The sequence below is a fragment of the Enoplosus armatus genome, chromosome 4 (assembly GCF_043641665.1).
Source record: "Enoplosus armatus isolate fEnoArm2 chromosome 4, fEnoArm2.hap1, whole genome shotgun sequence".
NCBI lineage: Eukaryota > Metazoa > Chordata > Actinopteri > Centrarchiformes > Enoplosidae > Enoplosus > Enoplosus armatus.
The window spans coordinates 20,415,399-20,435,639 of NC_092183.1; the positions used below are offsets into that span (position 1 = coordinate 20,415,399).

The following is a 20,241-nucleotide window of genomic DNA, read 5'->3' on the forward strand; positions in this document are numbered from 1 at the left end:
ACAGATAAGTTCCTCTCCCTTCCCTCTGCTACACTCCTCGCTAGTAGAAAAGAGGAAGAAAGGTAATGTAAGAGCAGTGCTGTCAACCCCCCTTACACACACACACACACACATACACACACGGACACATCACCACATTGCCTCCACCAAAGGGAAAACAAACTGAGTGATTCCGATAGAAAACAGTCACCTTAATAGAGTAGTGACGATGGAGATGAAGCTGAGACATGATATATGTGAAATGTGTGTGGACAGAATATATGATAATCACATGCCCAGTAACGATGAGCTGTGGGAGACCAGGGAAAAGTTGCAACTTTATCCAAGTGTTCATGAAACAAAGGGGCCACTCTAATCATGATATACGGGAATATCATAAAAGGAACTATGCATGAGTACTGGTCAGACCTAATAACTCGAAGATGTCTGCCCACAACAGTACAGATCCAACATCACGTTTTTACTATTTCGACCACAGGCTGTTGGCTGTAATCATCCTCTAGTTTTCTCCAGATGTACAGCAGGGGGGAAAAAAAAAAGAGTACAAGTTGACTGACCGTAACACATTTGGCCTTGAATACAAGTTTTGCTGGTTTTGAAGTTACAAGGCAGCCTTGCTCCTTCAAAATCTCAGTTTGTTTAAATTCTGTGGACATTTCTAAAACTGGTTAGGCAGTATTCAGCATCTGATCTGTATGTCAATTTATCCCCTTCGGCAAGCTTACTTACTCACCCAGCAGAAACAGAGCAACATTGACTCCCCCGCAGAGTCCTTTTGTGACCACTGGTCGAAGACAAGTCCGATATTCAAGTTTTGCCTCTTGTTTCAACCCCTAACTCCTGAGAAACAAATCTGGGAGTAATGAGCTGAACATGGCCTAAAGCTGGGGCTGCAGACGGTTGCGTTGATCCTCAGTGGGTTCAACAGTATTATCAATATCACATCACAGACAATGAGCGTTAATACTGAAGAACATTGCTGAATGGAGCTTTGAAAGAAATGTAATTGTCTTGCTGCCTTTGTAGTTCGCTACAGTCTTGTAACTGCAGGTAGAGATTAACTAAAAGCCCTTTTTAATGTAGTCTATTTAGTGTCATTGTTATGGTTATTGTATTTTTTGCAATCATTGTTATGATCAGTGATGTAGACAGTAAATCAAGGTTACAGATGAAAGAAAGAAGGGAAGAAGAACCGAGGAGAGGGGGAGAAACACTTACAGGAAAAAGCGCTGTTTTTAGAGATAGTGGAAACACACGGGGAAATTCTCCAATCTCTTTTAATCAAGTTGAGAGGGGAGACTTCACAGAGCATGCTGAAGGCATCTGTTGACACAACAGCGCTGTGGCTTTGCTCTAGAAGGTCCTTTCATCTGTAATTAGCACTAATTAGTCTAATAAGCTTGACTGTATTTTGTCGCAATGGAGGAGCTGCCGTAATTGTGCTTTGACCGGAAATAATCTCATAAACTGAATGAGGATCCATAACTGACCATGTCTCTAAAGGTTGTAATGTAATAAAGCTAATGACTATTAGTAATGGGAAGCTTATTTTGGGTTTGATCACATTTATGGCCTATTACTTCAATGGCTCCTCAGACCGGTTCTAAGCCCATTTATGGCGTGTTCTAAATTACTGCGCCCTTGCTGGAATTGATTATTATAAAAAGGTCTTTTTATTGCATTTTCCCAGCCAAGTGATGGGCTCTGCCACGGGGTGACACCTTTGGGAAAGCAGCGACATCGTTTTGAAAGACGAGCTCTCTTTTTTTTCTGTTCCCTTTGAAGAGGGCTCCTCCTGTGTGTTGTCACAGACCTACCTGCGTTGGGAGGGCTCAGAGCACCGCTCACCACTTTGTCACCAATTTCATACCGTGAAGCAGGAGTTCTGCAAATGCAGCAATTATTTCAAAAGCAGAAAATGAAAAGAGTGCTCAAAAGTTTTAGTCAGTTTAGAGCGAGGAAATGCCTCAGAACTCTTTCTGTCGACTGTAATACCGCTTGCTTGTCCTGGCCTGTCTTCTCTTCACCTGCTTTTTTTTTTAGATCTTTTCCTCTTATTTTCTCCACCTCTTTTCTCTCTCTGTATTTTTTCCTGCTTGCTCCATACAAACATACATTAATATATTAACAATGTAGATTAATTGCCTCCCTTGTCACCCTCCGCCTCCTTGTGTTGGCAACCTCCATTTCCCTTAAAGTGTGAAAGAGCTGTGTGTTTTTTTGGGTCATGTTAAAGGCAGTAATTGGATGCCTGAGCAGATTCCCCTGCACAGTAGGAGGCTGGTCCATTATCTTTTACCTTCGTGAAGTAATACGCTCCTGTCCAGGCTGCCCTCATCATCATTACCCATGCTGTGGATGCCTGGTGATGGAGAGGGAGCGGGAGGACAGGGCGTACATCATATCTGGACTCATCAGTCTTCCTGTTCCAGCCCAGACACCAAACTGTGCTCACTCACATGAGCATTCACGGGCAGAGAGATGAGGAGAAATGAAAGCAGCCGTTTGTATTCACGTGCCGCTCCAATGTATCGTTAAACAATACATCATCACCCCGGCCTTCTCTGGCCACTTCTGCTCTCACATGATAAAGTCATCTATCAACATCCTCCAATGAATGTTTCATTTTACTCCTTTCGATTCCATTCCCTCTGTTGCAATGCACATCTTCTCTGCCAGGCAAGTGAAATCTGGACAACCATTCATCAAACACGTAGTTAGGCATACAGACATAAGCACATGTATGTCAGCTAATCCTGCAGAAATGCTGCATGGGCTCAGGTAATATCATGCAAGCTGTTTATCAAAAGAGCATGTACTGTACATCTTGCTGGAAAGCACTTGGTTTCAGTCATCTTATAACCTCAGCCACTCTGTTACATGCCCCTTCTGTTTTAGTGGAACAGGATAAACATAGGTTTTCTTCCCCACTTGAGTTATACAGTTTACAATAAGGGGCTGATGGATGGACCCCAAGCGAGCAATCCATTAGCATCTACTACAGCTCAGAGGCTGGTGATGAAGTAGAAGCTTTAATTGAGGCAGTATGCACGTGTGGCACACTACATGTAATGCTAACTGGGACAACAAATTGTGACAAATAGTCACCTAATCCAGAACACTATCTGAATCCTTGGCATTGTATGGCATTTTTCCATGTTCCTTAACTCTTTTGCCATAAGGTATTCGGAAGATCTGACTCATTGTCACTGTGGCTGCATATACAGTGAGGAAATGAGCTACTGTAAACTACTGTACCTTTTCAACAACACTGCTGCAGAGTAAAAAGAACAGATACACTGAGGTTTAATGGCAAATTCTTCCAAATTCACTCTGGTAGACTCTGAAATTCTTTTGTAATTGAAAGGCCTAAAGTGAGTGAGATAGGTTTGTGATCAGTCACCATTAAGAGAGCTAACCCTCCCACAATGCTTTTGAAAAGCTCCTCCGGCAGTGAGGTCAAATTAGTGTTTACTGGGTCGTTGCAATTCTCAGAAGATGACCCGCAATGCATTGCATGATTCATACATAAAATGCTGCATTTGTGTAGGAGTTTATTTTGATTTGCCTACAGAAAATAGTTAAGACCTGTACCCTCTGGAACCACTTATATTCTAGTTTCTCTAATTGAATGCTGTGAACCTTCATCCCCATCACTGTAGCCCTCTGCTTTCTCCTAACCCTGTCAGTTATGGTGAAAATAGTTTGTACAGCAAGGCAAAAAAGGCAGGGATGAAGTGGAGGTTCAGGATCCAGACTGACAGATCGATCTCAGAGTGACAGGGTCTGTACATGTCCATACCTCACATCTCCCCATAATTGTTAACATCCCACTTCAAATTCTGGTCCAGTTGTATTCATTCTGACTTTAATCCTGGCCCACTGAGGTTTGAGAGGAATGTGTGTATTTTTTTTTTGCGGTAATGGACTCTACAGTGGAGCTGACCTTTGTGCCAGCTGAGAGAGGTCTGTGTCCAGAGGGCAGCTAAGCCAAGCTAAGCCCAGCTAAGCTGGCAGTATGGATCTCGATCAGAGCCGGGTGAAGAAATCAGACAGAGATCAGGAGGTCATCTCCCACAGGCATGGTTGGCTGTTGGTGAAGAACTCTTCATCGATCGGCTGAGTGTGATAGATATCGGGCTGAAATTGAGCAGACTGGCGCAGGCAGGGTTGTTTCCTTGCCTTCTGGCCTCTGGGCCCCAGCTCAATGGGCAAACAACAGGGGCACCAGTGAGACATCAAGGTACCAGAGCCAGCATCAGTCAAAGCCCCCACCGGCTCCCTTCCCTGAGCCCCCACAGCTCTCTCCCTCATCTCTAGGTGAGAAGAGAGCTAGTTGTGTCCCTGGTGCCTGACCTTGATTCTTCCAGAGCTGAGTCTGACTGTTGTTGAAATTCACCAGGGACACCCGTTCCTCCCTCCTGACCCATTGATCTAGATGCATTACATGTATGGTATTCATGAAAATTGCAGGGGGATTCGTCCTATAAACTTAAAATATTATACTTCCTTGTCCAGCCATGTTTTATTCACAAGCTTCTTTTCACAGCATGAAGTGCAATTCATGGCCACCGGGCTCCAGAGGGCGGCTCCCTCCCTCCAGCACCAGCCCTCAATAATTCCAAACTTTATTTTGAAAGCGCAGACACTAATAAACTCTCCGTTAATGTACTCATATTACGGACCAACATTTTTATAAGAGATGCCCTGAAGATGAATGGACCTGTGGAAACGTTGATGTTTGATAAGATTTAAGAAAGACCCTTAGATAGACTCTTTGTTTTGTAGAAGATGAATTATACTGGCAACAACCCATGTAGACTCAGGAATCAGGGACAGTTCATAATGTAATTAATATGTATTGGGTGGAATTGGTCCTGTCAGCAGTGTGTCATTGTGACAGTTCCCCACAGTCAAAGTTTACTCGTAAATCATGCAAGCTCATAAATAATGTACAGTTGAGAGCAATTCAATGTGACTAAAACGTCAATACCGTCCATTAACTGTCGTGTGAATCCTCTTAGATAACTGACCAAGCAGCTCAGATGAAGAAGAGGGAGTTCTTGATACGTCATTGGTTGCCCTTCTTTTGAAGTTTGTGAGGGCAACAATACAACATAAATCATTCCACCACTGAGTCCACTAAGCTCTGGAGTTCCTGTCCAAGTACATGCAGCACTTTTTCTATCAGATATACTGTGAGAAGTGCCAACCGTTTTGTCTTTTGATGTTCTCTTTCTCTCACGATGCTGCTTTCGCAGTCACACTGGCTTGGTCATCAAAAGTCAAATTCAGGTCAGACATTCAGAAGTAAAATGCTTTATTCTTTTATTTCAGCCAGAGACACTTGCAGTAATCTAGGCAATGAACATTTAAAGCAAATGGTTATACATTTAGATTTTGGCCGAAAAGGCTTTGCTCTTTGAGGGACCTCAAAGAATCTGAGCAGCAACAGGGATTCTGTTGGAGACTTAATCCCCCTTTCAAGGAAGAGCTCAACATTTTGGGAAATATGCTTATTCTTTCTTTGATACCATTTTCTAGTCTGTCTTGTAAATAACAACCTACATCCAGGAGACAGTTAGCTTAACTTAATTTAAGTCTGGAAGCAGGGGGAAACAGCTAGCTTGGCTATCAAGTTGTGGTTTTACGGAGGGTTACTTGCCGGACTATTTCTTGGTCGGGCGCAGTGACTTTCTGGAGGTTGTCCGGCAAACAGCCTGAAAATGCTTCTGGCTAAGAAATGGTACAGAAAATAATCCCTTGTAAAATCCCAATTTGTCATTTTTACACTTCGGTTTTTAAACAAACAAGATATGACATGTTAATTAGGTAGCTTGTAGCTTGTAGTGCTGGTAGGTGGATTATGTTTGCTGTTTCAATGTCTTCCTAGTCTTCAGTGTTAAACTAAGATAAGCAGCTGCTGATTGTAGCATCATATTTACCATATGTCAGAGTCTAACTTTCAACAAGAAAGCAAACAAGCATATTTCCCAAAATGTTGAGCTATTCATTTAATACACCTACACAAACATGTTAAATAAACATTACAAAAAGCAGTGGACATTAAGAGGAGATTGGAGGGACCTGCGGCAGTAAACGCATTGGCATAATAGTGTTGGGTTATAATGGCAACATTGTACACTTGCATAAGTATGTTTGGATGTTACTAATCAGCTGGAAGCCAAGCTGATGAATGAGCCGGTGCCTGTGAGGCATGTGAGAAGCAGCTAATGCCAATCAGCAAATGAATGTGCAACTTCAGTACTTTTACTGAACTAATGCTATGACCCATACCTGGTTACCATGAAACTGTCCTGGGTAGAGCATATTTGTAACTAATAAAAGGAAGTAGATGTTTTGCCAAAGGTTTCACTCGGAATGCATACAAATTACAAGAAAAAAAAAACTATACTTCTTTATATATTATATATCTTTATACATTATAGTTTTAGAAGTTACATCCACAAATGTGCCACGGGCCACATATGCACCCATAATGGCAAACAGCCTAACAATTCAGCTAATTAAGATATTGGCACCTAGGTACCTACTAAGTGGCCCTCGACATGCCTACTAATTCTGAGGCACCAGCTCATCCTATCCATATGCTCCTCACTATGAATTCCCATTACCTTTCCTTTTAAACTGACACTTTCTGGAGTGGATCCACTATCAAAGCAGCCATCGAGTTAATCTTCTCCCTACCAGCCACAGGCTACAGTAATGAGCAGAGCAGATCTCTGACCGGCATGTACCTCAGACAGGGCACTGCCACCCACCGGATATGAGTCTTTATGAGCGTACGTACCGTACTGCAGCCACCTTCATCCAGTCAGACGGGAAGAAACGAGGAAAAGGGGAAAGGGAAGAAATTGGCTCATTCCTGGAGGAGCAAGAGTGGGAAGAGAAGAGAAGGGAGCAAGAGAGAGACCCTCATTAAAAGGCAGTGTGTTGGCTTCACAACCATCCCACCACTTCAATGCGCTGTCATGCAGTGATGTATCGCTCTGCATGGTGCTACCAAGGCCTTTATTCCCACTCTCCTCCATGTTTCTCGCTTCTAGCCAATTAAACGCCCACTGGAATAGAATGGAGGAAGTGCCACATTGAGCATTGCACAATGTGGAGAGAGGAGCTGATGAAAGGACATGTCTCTTTTAGTCTGCTTAATAGCTTCAGGACACTGTCTGAGTGGCGTTTAATGTCTACAGCATATAATTCACTATCCCTCTACTCCCATTTCAGTTTCCTTGCATGTACGCAAACTTTATCGCCTAGGGATGAAAATGTTTATCAGAACTATGAATATTTCATTCCCCATAGGTTAGTTGACTATTGGCATACTTCATGGTCCCTTTTAATGCTTTTGCTCTTGAAGTGACATGAAAGATCATAAAGAGACTCATGCCCAATGACAAGTCATCAATCATGAATGCACCGGACTAGGTGTTTTGGCTCATAGGGTTTTTTACTACCCTGACTTGTGCTTTTGGGTTTATCTGGACAATGTGTTGGTTTTAGGACAGCCACAACAATAAGGCGCTGGCATGAATAGGTGTACACTATGTTTACCACCTTCTCTTCTCTCCACTGCACCATGAATAATGCAGGCCCTAAAATCCCTAACTCAACACTGTGCTTGACCTGTTCATTTGTTACTGTAGCCAGGGCAGCGGTGGGGTCAGAATGTGGATGTATTAGTGCAGGGTAGAGGCAGAGGCTAATCGCAACACCAGGACGGGCGGCTTCGCTACTTCTCATGCTGCCCGTGTCACTCAGGCTGACACCATAAATCTCACTTATTTTCAGATCCAACCGAGACACAGGCAGAAATTACGGCCCAGAGCACATTACCAGCCACAGCAGCGTGCTGAATGCTAACAGAGAGATCCTTGATAAAGCAGACAGGCAGTTCTCCCACAGATTATTGAGCAAAAAGACTCCTATCTGTGAGACTTGAGGGGGCAGATTGGCTTGTAAGTAAAGCACAAACACCAGCATCAACAGTTGAGAATCAAATGAACTACAAAGCATGCTGCATGCATAGAAACCTCTTGAAAAATTGTGCATTTGTACAATTGTATTACTGTCTCTAATGTTCTATGCTTAAGCATTTCTATGATAAGCGCTATATAGATGTTATTATTACTTGACAGGAGAGAAAAAGGGGAGACACATGAGTGGAGTCAATGGGGAGGCACGGAGAGGCGAAGGACAGAAATAATATATATATATAATATAACTAGATTCTGATCAATGCTTATTTTTACCCCCGTTCCCTCCCATGGAGGCCACAGAGATTACACAGTTCTTCTTGGCTGGATGTGCGTTATTTTCAGATAAATGCACAGCTGGAGCTCGGCTGGAGGACCAACCAGCCTTAGTGGGCAACTGCAAATGTGAACAGGGCATTTAGTAACATCTGTAAATCCTGCAAGCAGCACACTTACAGTAATAAACACAAATTGCTATACGTAGCACCTTTTAATATTCTAAAATGAAGGACCATAAAAACAAAGCAGGAACTGAGTTTGAAATAAATTTTAGTGAAATTTCCCTCATTCATGAAACTCTGACCGTAATAAAAACTCTCATCAGGCAATCTTTCCAGCGTCTTCCTTCAGACTACTGTACGATGACAGAGTAGCACTGCTGATGTGCACCACTGGTCTCTATTTTGTGCTTAATTGCGCTGTCTATGTCTGAGAGTGTGGACCACTGATGCATCACCGTGGGATCCCGCTGTGGCTTATTACTGCCAGGCCCTGCTCTCTGCTGCTCTCAACCTGCTGGGTCATCTCCAGCTGCTGTAATCTAACATTAGCCGCCGCTTTCACCAGGTCCCAACCATTTACCCCATCATGTATTATAGATGACCCTCTGGAAATGGAGGAATCCCAGCAGACACAGAATTAATTTACAGCAACCCTTGATTTTAAGGGGAATTGAATCAAAGTCAGCGGCATGGGGAGAGGGGGGTTTATATGGCTATATAACACTGTCACAGTCTATAAAATTGTAATGAAAAGCCATTTGAAGATTAAGTGTTTTTTTGTGATGCATTGGTATCTCTTGGCTCAACTAATAATCATTTCACTCCAAAGCTGAATGGTCTCAGTAATTGATGCTTACGAACGACCAGGCGCCTTTCAAGCAAACTTAATCCTCCTTTTCTCTTTTTTCAAACTCACAAACACAAGGGGAAGTCTGTAGAAACCGAGTTAACAGTTAACAGGGCAGTGTACAAATCTTGTGTACTTCCCTGGTGACAGTGGGATACGCATGAATGTTGTGACAGGAAGTCAGACACTGTAGATTGGTCCTGTCTAAGCTTGTCAGGTTTAGCAATAGCCTACTACTCAAAACAAATGTTAGATTTCTCTCTTCAAAGAAAAATAAGCTACCTCAATAGAAAAGCCCTGAAATGTCTTTAGTGTTGGCAAAGCTTCAATACACTGTAAAAAAAGATATATATATAAATATATATATATAAATGGTGTCTTGGGGTTACTGCCCATTGAAATCAAGGAAATCAGAGCAGGGCCTTTGTGTAAGCTCATCCCAATAGCAGAATGAAAACGGCTTACAATGGAAGACTTTTGTCAGGCTGTACAATTAGCCATTTCAGTTCCCCAATAGCAAGAAGGCTATGTTCGTTGTATAGTACAAGTATTGAGAAGTACACTTTGACCTCAATGGCACCTATTTAATGTGCTGCCCAGGGTTCCATAGTAATCTGTGTAATTGAGGTGCAAGTGCTTTGGGCTGAATAGGAGGAAAAGACAGTCCAATGTGCATGGGTGACTTTAGAGAGCAAAACTTACCTCAAACTTATCTTAATTGGCCCCAATTATCTTCTAGCGGTGTGTGTGTGTGTGTGTGTGTGTGTGAGTGTGAGTATGTGTGTATGTGTAATGAAAGGTTAAGATTTATGTTCAGGGTGATAAAGCTGTGCCATTGAACCAGGGCTGTCTAGACCACTGTGGTCACTCACTAAGAGTACCTCTAATACAGTCCTGGGGCTAATTGCAGCATGGGTGCTGTTTCTGACCGAGTCCTGGTCCTGGCAGGTTAAGTCTCACCATCATTATACAATACATTGAATGTGCTATATATTTATATATATAAAAGGCAACTGCATATTTGGTCAAAATTGAGTTAAGACCTTCTTTTTTGAGGCCTTTTCTTCCATATGAAAATTATTATTATAATTTCTGTGCAAAAAAACCCCAAAACATCCGTGTAAAGTTTGCAGTTACTAAAGAAAAAGAACCAAATTGCAATAATGTGTGGACTCTAGAAAATGAAAGCTAGCTAACGTTAATGAGATAGCCACGGCTAGCCTTTGCTAAAGGTAAAATGACATTCCCCTAGCTGTAATTGAAAAATATCCAGCCTTTTTAGTCATTGACACATACAACCACACAAGGTAGTAGCAAAAAGAAAGCTGAAAGAGCGCTGTTGGACGCTGCATTCTCTCCTGGCATTCCTTGAAGATGCATGCAGAGCACAGTATGTGCATTATTTAGTTATTATGAAGGTTATTCTCAGCAACATAGAGGCATTACAAACGTTCCTATCTGTTGTGCAGTTGGCTGGTGGGCCTGAAAACTTTAAACCCTTTTTTCTAAATTCCATTTTGACAGTATTGTTCTGTTTCATTTTCTTGGTAGCTCTTGATGTATTGTTCCAGCATTTTATTTCCATATTTTTCCTTGCTGTTTTGTTGTTTACTGCACTTTGCATCCCTGTCAGAAAAGCTCCTTATCGATGAAATGTATTATCATCAACAATTATCATACATTTATGACCCTGAATCTATGATAATTGCCAGGCTCTTCATAGATTTTCAAACTCCCTGTGGCCTGGGAGATGAATGCTTTAGTGCATGAGGTTTTAGAGTTTCAACATGCCAATGTCTCATTGAAGCCAATGAGAAAAGAGGCCAGACTGAAGGTAGAAATGGCATTCACTATGTCTTCCATACAAGGTGGAGTTTGCGACATCTCCAGGCAGCACTCTTACTAGGCACAGGCACAAGATGAGGGTAATCACAATCACCACAAACATTGCAAAGAGAGCCTTCAAATTGCTGTGGATCCAGGACTGTATGAATAAAGCTGGGTCAACCCTGGCAACAGAAACACTCAGTGACTCCATGTTACATTATTGATGATGTGTTGAGCAGAGAAGCAAATGAGTCATAGAACGATGCTCATGTAATACAGCATGAATAAGTTTCCCACATGAAATATAATTCTTTCAGCATTTCATTTGTCTCCTGCCAATAATCTAGTAAAATCTAAATTTTAGCTGCCGATCTGTAATTTTGGTGACTAGCCAACCGCAATGTTACGCTAATTGCTTTCATCAGTTAGCTGGCTGAAGAGTGCGGCAGTGAGGGGAATGTTTTGTATTCATCCTAATAATGACATTCACAATAATTAGAACAACCTCCGAATAGTTATAGTAAATTTCATATCGAGCCACCCAGCCTGCAGACTCAGCAGTAGCTGCCCAAAAATCAATGGAAACAAACTGCTGCATGTTGCACCTTAAATAGCTGAAGAAATTCCTTCAGGGAGACCGAACGCACCAAGAGAAATTCAAGGTACATTGTAGATGTACACCGGACCTGGCACAATCGAGTCTGAATGACAAAAACATGCACTTAGCCGCTGTAACATTGTCCTGGACAATGTGCTCATCAGTCATTAGCTGGCCACCTGGCAGTGGTTCTGCTTTCAAAGCTGTTTACCCAATAATTACTAATTGAGCTGTGATTGTGCAAGCCTCCTCAGATCATTTTCAATACTACTTGTTACTCGCACTCTTCCTATTGTTTCTGCGCTTGTAATTACTGATTGGATTGGAGACCTGCGAGGCCTTCGACCATTGCTGTGATGATCTCTCTCTCTCTCTCTCATCCTCGTTTCTGTCTCTAGGACTCTGAGATTTTGAACACAGCCGTGCTGACAGGGAAGACAGTGGCTGTCCCAGTAAAGGTGGTGACCATTGGAATAGACGCCTCTGTTACTGATGTCTCCGAAGCAGTCAAGTGTCGCTCTACAGATGAAGATGTGGTCAAGGTCAGTAAGATGAATTGTTGAAAGAGAAACAAGCCTCTGTGCGTGTGCTTCCATCATAGACGGTATATAAAGATGGACGACGTGTCTCCTCTTCCTCCCACTGTACAAAAATGAAGCCGCTGCCATCTTGCGCTGGTGGCGTCATTTGAATCATCAGATGAAAACGTCAGCAAGCTGTGTGTTGAGGTTTGACTGGCGCTCCTTTAATTACAACATCTCGTTCTCATGTCCTCCTCTTCTGCAATGATTTGATGGCGCCCAACTGCTCATCTCGATGCGCCGAACTCATAACATTCACATTATTCACAAAATTCGTGTTGGATTGAAACTCTGTGGCTTGTGTCTCTTCTCTTATAAAAACATAGCTTGCCATCGGCTGACCTCAAATAGATTCCTGCTGATGTTTGTTTTTCCACGACTTGCACAGATTCAAGAGGTTTTTTAAATTAGCAGCACAATACTGTGTAACATCAAGGTCATTTTCTACTTTTCCTCAATTGTTCGGTATTTAAGATGATTCTTTCAATGGATCTCAATGCAGTTGAAAGTAAGTGATCCATAGTAGAAGCCATATTGTACATACATATTAAATTAAATATATATTTAATTGATTAATATTTAATTCATTAAAAAACTAAAAAAAAAAAATATTTAAATATGCGCAGTCCATTTACCGTCATAGACTGTTGGCAGTCTGTCCTGATTATTAGAGCAACTCAACTGCAGTACCTAGTTAATATCAAATCAAACTGAAATGATTTCCAACAAATATACGCGTTTAATGACTGACAGTGTGCAGGTATAGTGAGGCTTCACAGACACTGCAGTTAAAGCTTATGTGAGAGATAGATGAGAAGATTTTCTATGTTTAGCACATCTATATAAATCCTCCAGAAAGGATAAACAAACACCAGCAAACAACATGAAAGTGCGTGTTTGATATGCAGTGACTGCTGACAGGTTGCTCAAGTTTTCCTTTATTTTTAGAGCTTCTTTCAAACCTGGGGCACAAGGCACAACAGAATAAAATGTCCCTTACAGTGTTGTAAAGTTGAGCCCTGGTATCAGTGGCTTTGCTCTCCAACAAAAAGAAGTCGCTCTCCAGTAGAATCTCAATGACTCTTTAACAATCTATCGAAAGTGGCTGAGATGTTGCTCAGTATCTAGACGCCGCACCCTGCTGTGCCAAGGGCTCCTGCCAAACGTGTTTCTTGTTTGAACTTGTCGAGATTGTAGGACGCAGCAAATCAAACCCAAGTAACGGACACTGAAGAGCGATAATGAAACAAAATCAAAAACTAAAGTAGGGGGGGGATATTTTGCCACATCGATCCACTTTGTCATGTCTGATGCGCGAGTTAGGGACGGTTAAGTGAGTTCCAGAGGGAAATTGAATTGCAAAGATGCGTGCTCACTGCTGCTCACTCAGGGTTTGTTCTGTTGTAGTCATAGCCTGTGATCATGTATGTAAACATGACTAATTTATTTAATTTTGATCTGGGGAATGGCAATAAGCAAACACGGAGCGATATTAAACCTGAATAAGGAATCACAGTGCACATTAAATGATTCCTTTACTCTTGTGGCCTTAGAATTACCGTCAATTTGAAAGAAATACCTCAGGTCACATGCTTTTTCTTTAAACCTCTTTGGAGATCTTTCTTGCTTAAATAAATTTTGTCTGACGTGGAGGCTGAAATAGGACTCTGCCTTCATTATTCCTCAAGCGCACGTTGCTCTTTCTGGATTTATAGTTTTGACAGTTCAGTGTAAGGCCAATGCATATAGCCTAGTTCACTGAATGGATGTGGGTGGGTTACAGCAGGACCAAACAACCCATGTTGCAGCTGCATACAGTGACAACATTTTTAAAGACTGAAAGCAGCTATAATCAATATTTTTTATATTAACAATGGATCACATGACTACTTGTATGTGAAAGGGGTTGTTTGTAGTGATGAACCCACAGAGAATTATCACCCACTCTGCATTTCCCCTCGGCTCTACGGAGCATTTAAGCGTTTTCCAGCTCACCCCTTTTATCAGCGTTGTTTTTGGCCGCAGCAGGCTGCAGTTTTGCAGCAGGAAAAACCCACTTGCCCACCACCAAATGGTAAACAGACAAAGTTAGCAACTACCTAACTAGCTAAACAAAACGTTTAGCAGCCAAAGAACCAGGTATTTCCAAATGAAAAGGGGTGCACTTAAATCAGGTGCTTCTCAGCTCGAGTTTTGCAGCCTTTTTAATGGTGGAAACAGACCAATGTTTCAAATGGACAAAATGGTCAAAATGGACACATGGAAAACATATACAGGTCCAGATATTTCCCTCATGAGTTGATAGAGACCAAAAATTGAGCTAAAAGGAGAGTGAACGTAAGGTGGCCAGAAAAATGACATGAATGATAATGTCGCTCTGGATCTGTTGGATGTGTAAATAGGCAACTGTCACCATTACAACTTAAAGGATGACCATAAGTCAGTGTTGTGTTCATAGTTTGTTATGTAGTTACATAGTTTTGTTGCAAATAGAAAGGCCCAAACCTCTCTGGGTACTTCATGCTTACCTTTGACTCCTCTTTGCTCACATGAAAAAAAAAAAGAAGAATATTGGAGCAAAATCAACAGCTCAAACACGTTCCACAGTAATCTTATGTTATGTAATAATGAGTTTCCAGAGAAAATCTTCCGTCTCCACCATGTTAGCCATGAACTGTACTTACTCAAGGTCGTGCTATGAGCGGGCTCTTATACCCACAGCTTCCTTGGAGCAGGGCTATTAGAATATTTACAGACCTTCCCCTTGCATTTAAGTGAGTGGTGTAGCTTATGCAGAGGAGTCTGAGCGGCTTAATTGCTTCTGTCAAGCCAACTCTGTGTACAAGCCAGAGACAGGCTCACCCCACCTTCATGCTCCCTACTCCCATCGCTCATATCTGCCGTGGATTGTATCTGTCTGGTGAGTTGTTAATTTCCTGGGCTAGATCCAGAGACAGCCTTAATGTCCTCTGTAAGTATTCTCCCGTTAGCTGCCTAATGTGTCTGATTAATGTGGCAGTGGATCCTCCTGGACGTTTATGATACACTGTGAATCAGAATGACGGAGAGTGTGTAATTCACAGAGACAGTCCCACCCTGAGTCTGCCACAACACACATCCTGCTGGGAGGGTGTGTGAGGGGTTAAAGGGGACGCTGATTAATCGTGGGTGTCTTTTTTTGTGTGTTAAAATATTGATTCGAAGCTACGTGGGCCAATAGTACGGCATAACAGGAAGGTGAAGTATGTCAGTGTAATGTGTTGGGATGGCTGGATGTCAGCTGCCATGTTTTCCGTAATTGTTTCTGCTTAGATTGTTTGGGAATAGATCAAAGAAATGCCAGCAAGCAGTTAATTTTCCTGTCATGGGACATACTGTAGCAGAGCTGTATGTTAATAAATCCCACACTTATTTACACATTCTTTTTCTACAACAAATAAGGATAAACTGACTTTTGAATGTGGGAAAAGAAAGACTGATAGGATAAACATATTTGTCGGCAACATCCATTTTATTGACTATTCATATCAATGCTAGATACGGTCAATGAGCCACTCGCATGGAGCCCAGTCAGCCTGATGCTCGCGCGGACAGGTTGCAGAGCCCCAACATGTGAGAAAAGTCGGAGACGAAGGGGCTGTCAAAGGCACTTCAGCATCAGCCCGACTGAGTGCAGTGAGAGAGAAAGAGCGTAACAATGAGGGCTGACAAGGAGCGGGGACTCCTCTGACATCTTTATCAGTTCAAACACACTCTCACACTGGGAGCCTTGATGGAGCCCAATCTGCTCCATGACTGACTGTAGCCAGGGGAGCGACACCGCCCTTGTAAAGAAATGTTCAAAAGCTTCATTAAGCAACTCCGTCACTCACTGTTACATTGCGGTGTCATGTAGCATTAGTGCGCGAGCAAGGCACCACTGTGTGTGCTCTCTGTTCTCTTTATTGGCTGTAATAACATAGAGCAAACAGCCATTGATCCTGCAGGTGTCCACTTGAGAATGCAGGACATCGTCTCCCTGATGGCTGGCTGTAGCCTTGAAGGATGCCCTGCAGCACGCTTTTCAGCTTTTCTCTGTTGGGTGGGAGACCTTTTTGTACCATTTAAAAATCGCCACAAATATTATATATACGCTTTTGAAGTTTGCTAGTTTCCAGTGGAATACAAAACTGAATAGCAAGATCCTCCCAAATGTTTGAAATGCTATATAACCAGCGCTGTGTGGGCTTGTTGAAAAAAGGGAAGAAAAAGTCGTCTCTCAGCAACGCTGGCACTCAGAAGTCAGTCGACCGCTGGGAAAACAAAGGGAAAGGAAAGAAAAGCGGGCCACCCAGAGACTCGAGGTGTAGTTTCAACAAATACGTCAATTGCAGAACTGCGGAAAGATCCTCTATACTTCGCTTATATTGAGTGATTGAGAGAATTAATGCATACCTTCTGGAAATTATTTTTCCTAAGTATTCACATTCCCTCAAGGTAGCAGCATGCATACTTACAAAGGCAGGTTTGCTCAAAAATAGAGTTTAGATCATTTGTTTACATTATGTTTAGATTCATTTGTTTACATTGTGTTTCTCCAGTGACAGTTTGCTCCAAAAGGATGACAGTTTTGATTAAGCCAACAACATGGTTGTGTCCAACCACACACTGGTTCTAGGACAGAGTCTACAGTACAAAGTGTAAAATCAATACAAAGCAAATCTTAAATATCTGCTTATATTCATACAAACCAGCCAAATTTAGTTTCCAAAGAAATTCTACTTCTACTGGCTTCCCTCTAGAGGTGATGTGAAGTGGAGGGAGCTCCCACAAAAAGCTATAGAATCTGTCACACACAGAGCTTGCTTCCTGGTCACAGAGGATATCCTGCCGTGGCTTCATGATGAATGGCTGTTTATGGTTTTATCTCGCTGTGGAGAAATAACTGGGAAGTAGAAAAAAAGATATTTCCCCAGACCATCTAATTCCATCTGGTTCCAGCCACAATAGTCTGCTATATGATGGGATCAATAGCAACTGACAAAGTGCCCAAAGACATACTGATGAATTGTGTCCATGAGTGTGTCTGCTGGATATCCCTCTTGAGATCCTTTTTGGCTTTTTGTGCATTTGCATATGTTATGTGTTGTTGTAGTGCTTGCATGGCCATCATTGGGCTTTTAAAGAGACAGAGAGGATTCTGGACATTAATCAGATGCTGGAACGAGTAAAGACAGAAGCTTCAAAGGGAGTGATCCGAAGCAACAAGGAGTTGAGTCTTTCCATAGCACAAAATTGGCCTGCTCGTTCCTTTTGTAAGGCAGTTTATGAAACAGTCGGCTTTGAATTTGGTCATTTTATCAAGAGACAACTGCTCTCCTCTTACTAGTTTCCGTCTGTTGGTTCTTCTTTTAGCTGTAGGCAGAACTATAATAGAAGAGCAGACCATGACCTGTTTTCCCCCAGGTTCAAAGATGTCCTTGCTGCCCTCCTCCCTCTTTTCCCCCGTGTGAAGCAGATAGAGGACCTTTCATCTTGTTCAAAGTAGTTACAGGAATACTGTATCAGTGGAGAGCTCAGGAGTGTAAAGCCTTATAATCAACTTGGAGGGCCCGGCCTACAGTGTGCGCTGTACACTATATTGCACTGTGTAATTCACTGTGTAGTCATCTAGTCCAACCAGTCAGAGCTAAACTTAAAATGCTGTCCCTCTTAATCCTTCCCTCTCCCCCCACGCAGGTGTCAGACAGGTGTGACTACGTTTTCGTAAATGGCAAAGAGATGAAGGGCAAGGTGAAGATGATGGTGAACTTCACCCACGGATACCTGAGCGCTCAGCTGGAGCTCAACGTGTGGATCCCTCGACTCCCCCTCCAGATCGAGGTGTCAGACACGGAGCTGAGCCAGATCAAAGGGTGGAGGGTACCCGTCATGGCCAGCAGTCAGAGGTACAGTACTGCATGCGTCTGTCGGTTACAGGGCAACGTGTCTGTTCTGTTATTTAACAAATGTTTAACTAAGGATCAGTGATGAAGTATCTTGTAGCTAATTCACCATTTATCTGGATTTGTCAGGACGAGATCAAACCGGACAAATAGAAATAAGAAAAAACTGATGTTTCCTGTGTTTATTTACAATAAAGAAATACATTGGAAAGTATTTGTTTGGCTAATCGGATGGACTATAGGTTGACTCTAGAACATTCTCATGCATTCAATTTCCATCATGGCAGCTTTAGAGAAGATAATGAACGTCTGATCATTATCTTCTCTAAGGCTGCCGTGACCGAACACCTCCCCGCCTGTCTCTTCCTGACAGTTCTTGGCTGATAACAAAATGGCTGACCTGTGCAATACAGCTTGTCATTACGACTGGCTTAAGGTGGCCTGCCATTGCGCCTCTTTGTCGTCAGTAGGGCAGAACATTATTAGAGCTGTCTGGAGGTCAGACCCCTCCCCTGGGGCCTCATCACTAGCAGCACCTCTGCCAACGCCGCAGTGCAATGCTACTCTGCAACTGTTGAAATCCATCAATTGATGCAGCAGCTATCAGCCTACCTGCAGTAATTACTTCTGGAAAAGCGTCGAGGTTGGACTTGGACTTGGAGTCATCCCACGCACCAGTGTGGCTACTCTAATTATCCCTGCTCCCCTCTTATTTTGAGTGACAGAGGTACAGCATTCGACTAATGCCATGGCTTGTCGAGGATGTTGCTTTCCTAGCTGTGCGCTGGTATGCCTTTATCAGCGGGGACAGCCGAGTTGTGTTGCCATTGTTGACGCCAGCACCACCGCTGATGGGCTGCGCAGAGCTTTGTTTCTCCCTGCCTTCCACCCTTCTTTGTTTATCAGGGGATAACAGGCGTGACCTTGCAAAGTAGCTCCATGCCCGTTGGTGAGAATGGGCATCGGTCCACTGTCCATAAGCCCACAAGGAACTGAGCCACGGAGCAACAATAGCAAGTGGCGGGACCTTCCTCTATCAGCAAGGCTGGCAAGTCGTGGCCACGTTGGGGGGGTTGGGGGGGGATGAGAAATAAAGAGACATCAGGCTTGTAAGTGGGATAGTTGCAAAAGCACTCCTCACACAGTTTTTGACTGACACTGCTTGTATGGCTCACCTCTTCCCTCCATAAGCCCTGACAAAACTGGGACAAGATAAGCCTCCGCAGACAGCAAACCTAAATGTAGGCGTAGCACTCAGGCATGCACCACTCCTTTAACACATTTTTTTAAGATATGTATACTGAGACACCCCCCCCCCCCCCATTTTATAGTATTTTAAAAAATATCTTGTAGTTACCTTTTATTACTCCATTTTTAATGTTCTTTTTACACAGAGTTGTCATAAACTGTGTGTTCTCTTTTTACTGTAAAACAAACAGCTGTGCTTGAAATCCCTACAAGATTCAAACAATAAAAAACAATCAACCGTTGTCAGATAGAGCTGCTTCTGTATATATAGAAGCAGCGCTGCCTATTTCCGTCCAAATGACCTTCGTCATGTTATTGTAGCAGAAAATGAAATGCAGCAAAATGCCAAAACAGCACACAATCCACGGGGCACAGCAACAGAAAAAAAAAAAAGAAAAAGCATGACACACACATTAATATGCAGCATCTCCTCTGAAGTCAGAACTGGGCTTGAGAGTGAATGAAGCGGAAAGAAAGATTGCTTTGTGAAGAGTGATTTGTTTATTAGATTAACCTTAGATTAGATTTGGAGATGGTTGCATATCAGATTTATACCGGAGCTAAAATGGTCGGACTTCATCAGCGTGTTTACTCCTGTATCCATTACACCTGACTAACACCTGGATGTGTAAATGTCCTTATAAGAATACCGTCTAAATGCCGATTCAGTAAACATGTCAGTACATATTCCTGTAACATCAGTGCCATTTGTCAATTCATTGGCCGTGAATGTCAAATAACAAATTCTGTTTACACTAAAAACACTCTCAATGTGATTCAAAAAGGATTTAACAAAAGCAGTCAGTGGTGAGAAACTTTCAATTACTGCCATTGGAATAATTGGAAGATGGTGACTGAAATCATCGGCAGATGGTTTTCTCCTCTGCATATAAAATGTAAATGAGTGGAGAGGGCGTGGAGACAATAGAGAACAGGAA

General features: G+C 42.5%; 1 protein-coding gene across 1 annotated transcript in view; it reads left to right on the plus strand.

Moving 5' to 3' along the window:
• Positions 1-20,241, plus strand: part of LOC139284097 (transmembrane protein 132C) — a 95,756-nt gene that overhangs the window by 66,987 nt on the left and 8,528 nt on the right. The window contains 2 exon segments of the mRNA XM_070904261.1: positions 11,949-12,092; positions 17,850-18,058. Of these exon segments, the coding sequence (XP_070760362.1) occupies positions 11,949-12,092; positions 17,850-18,058 (353 nt within the window).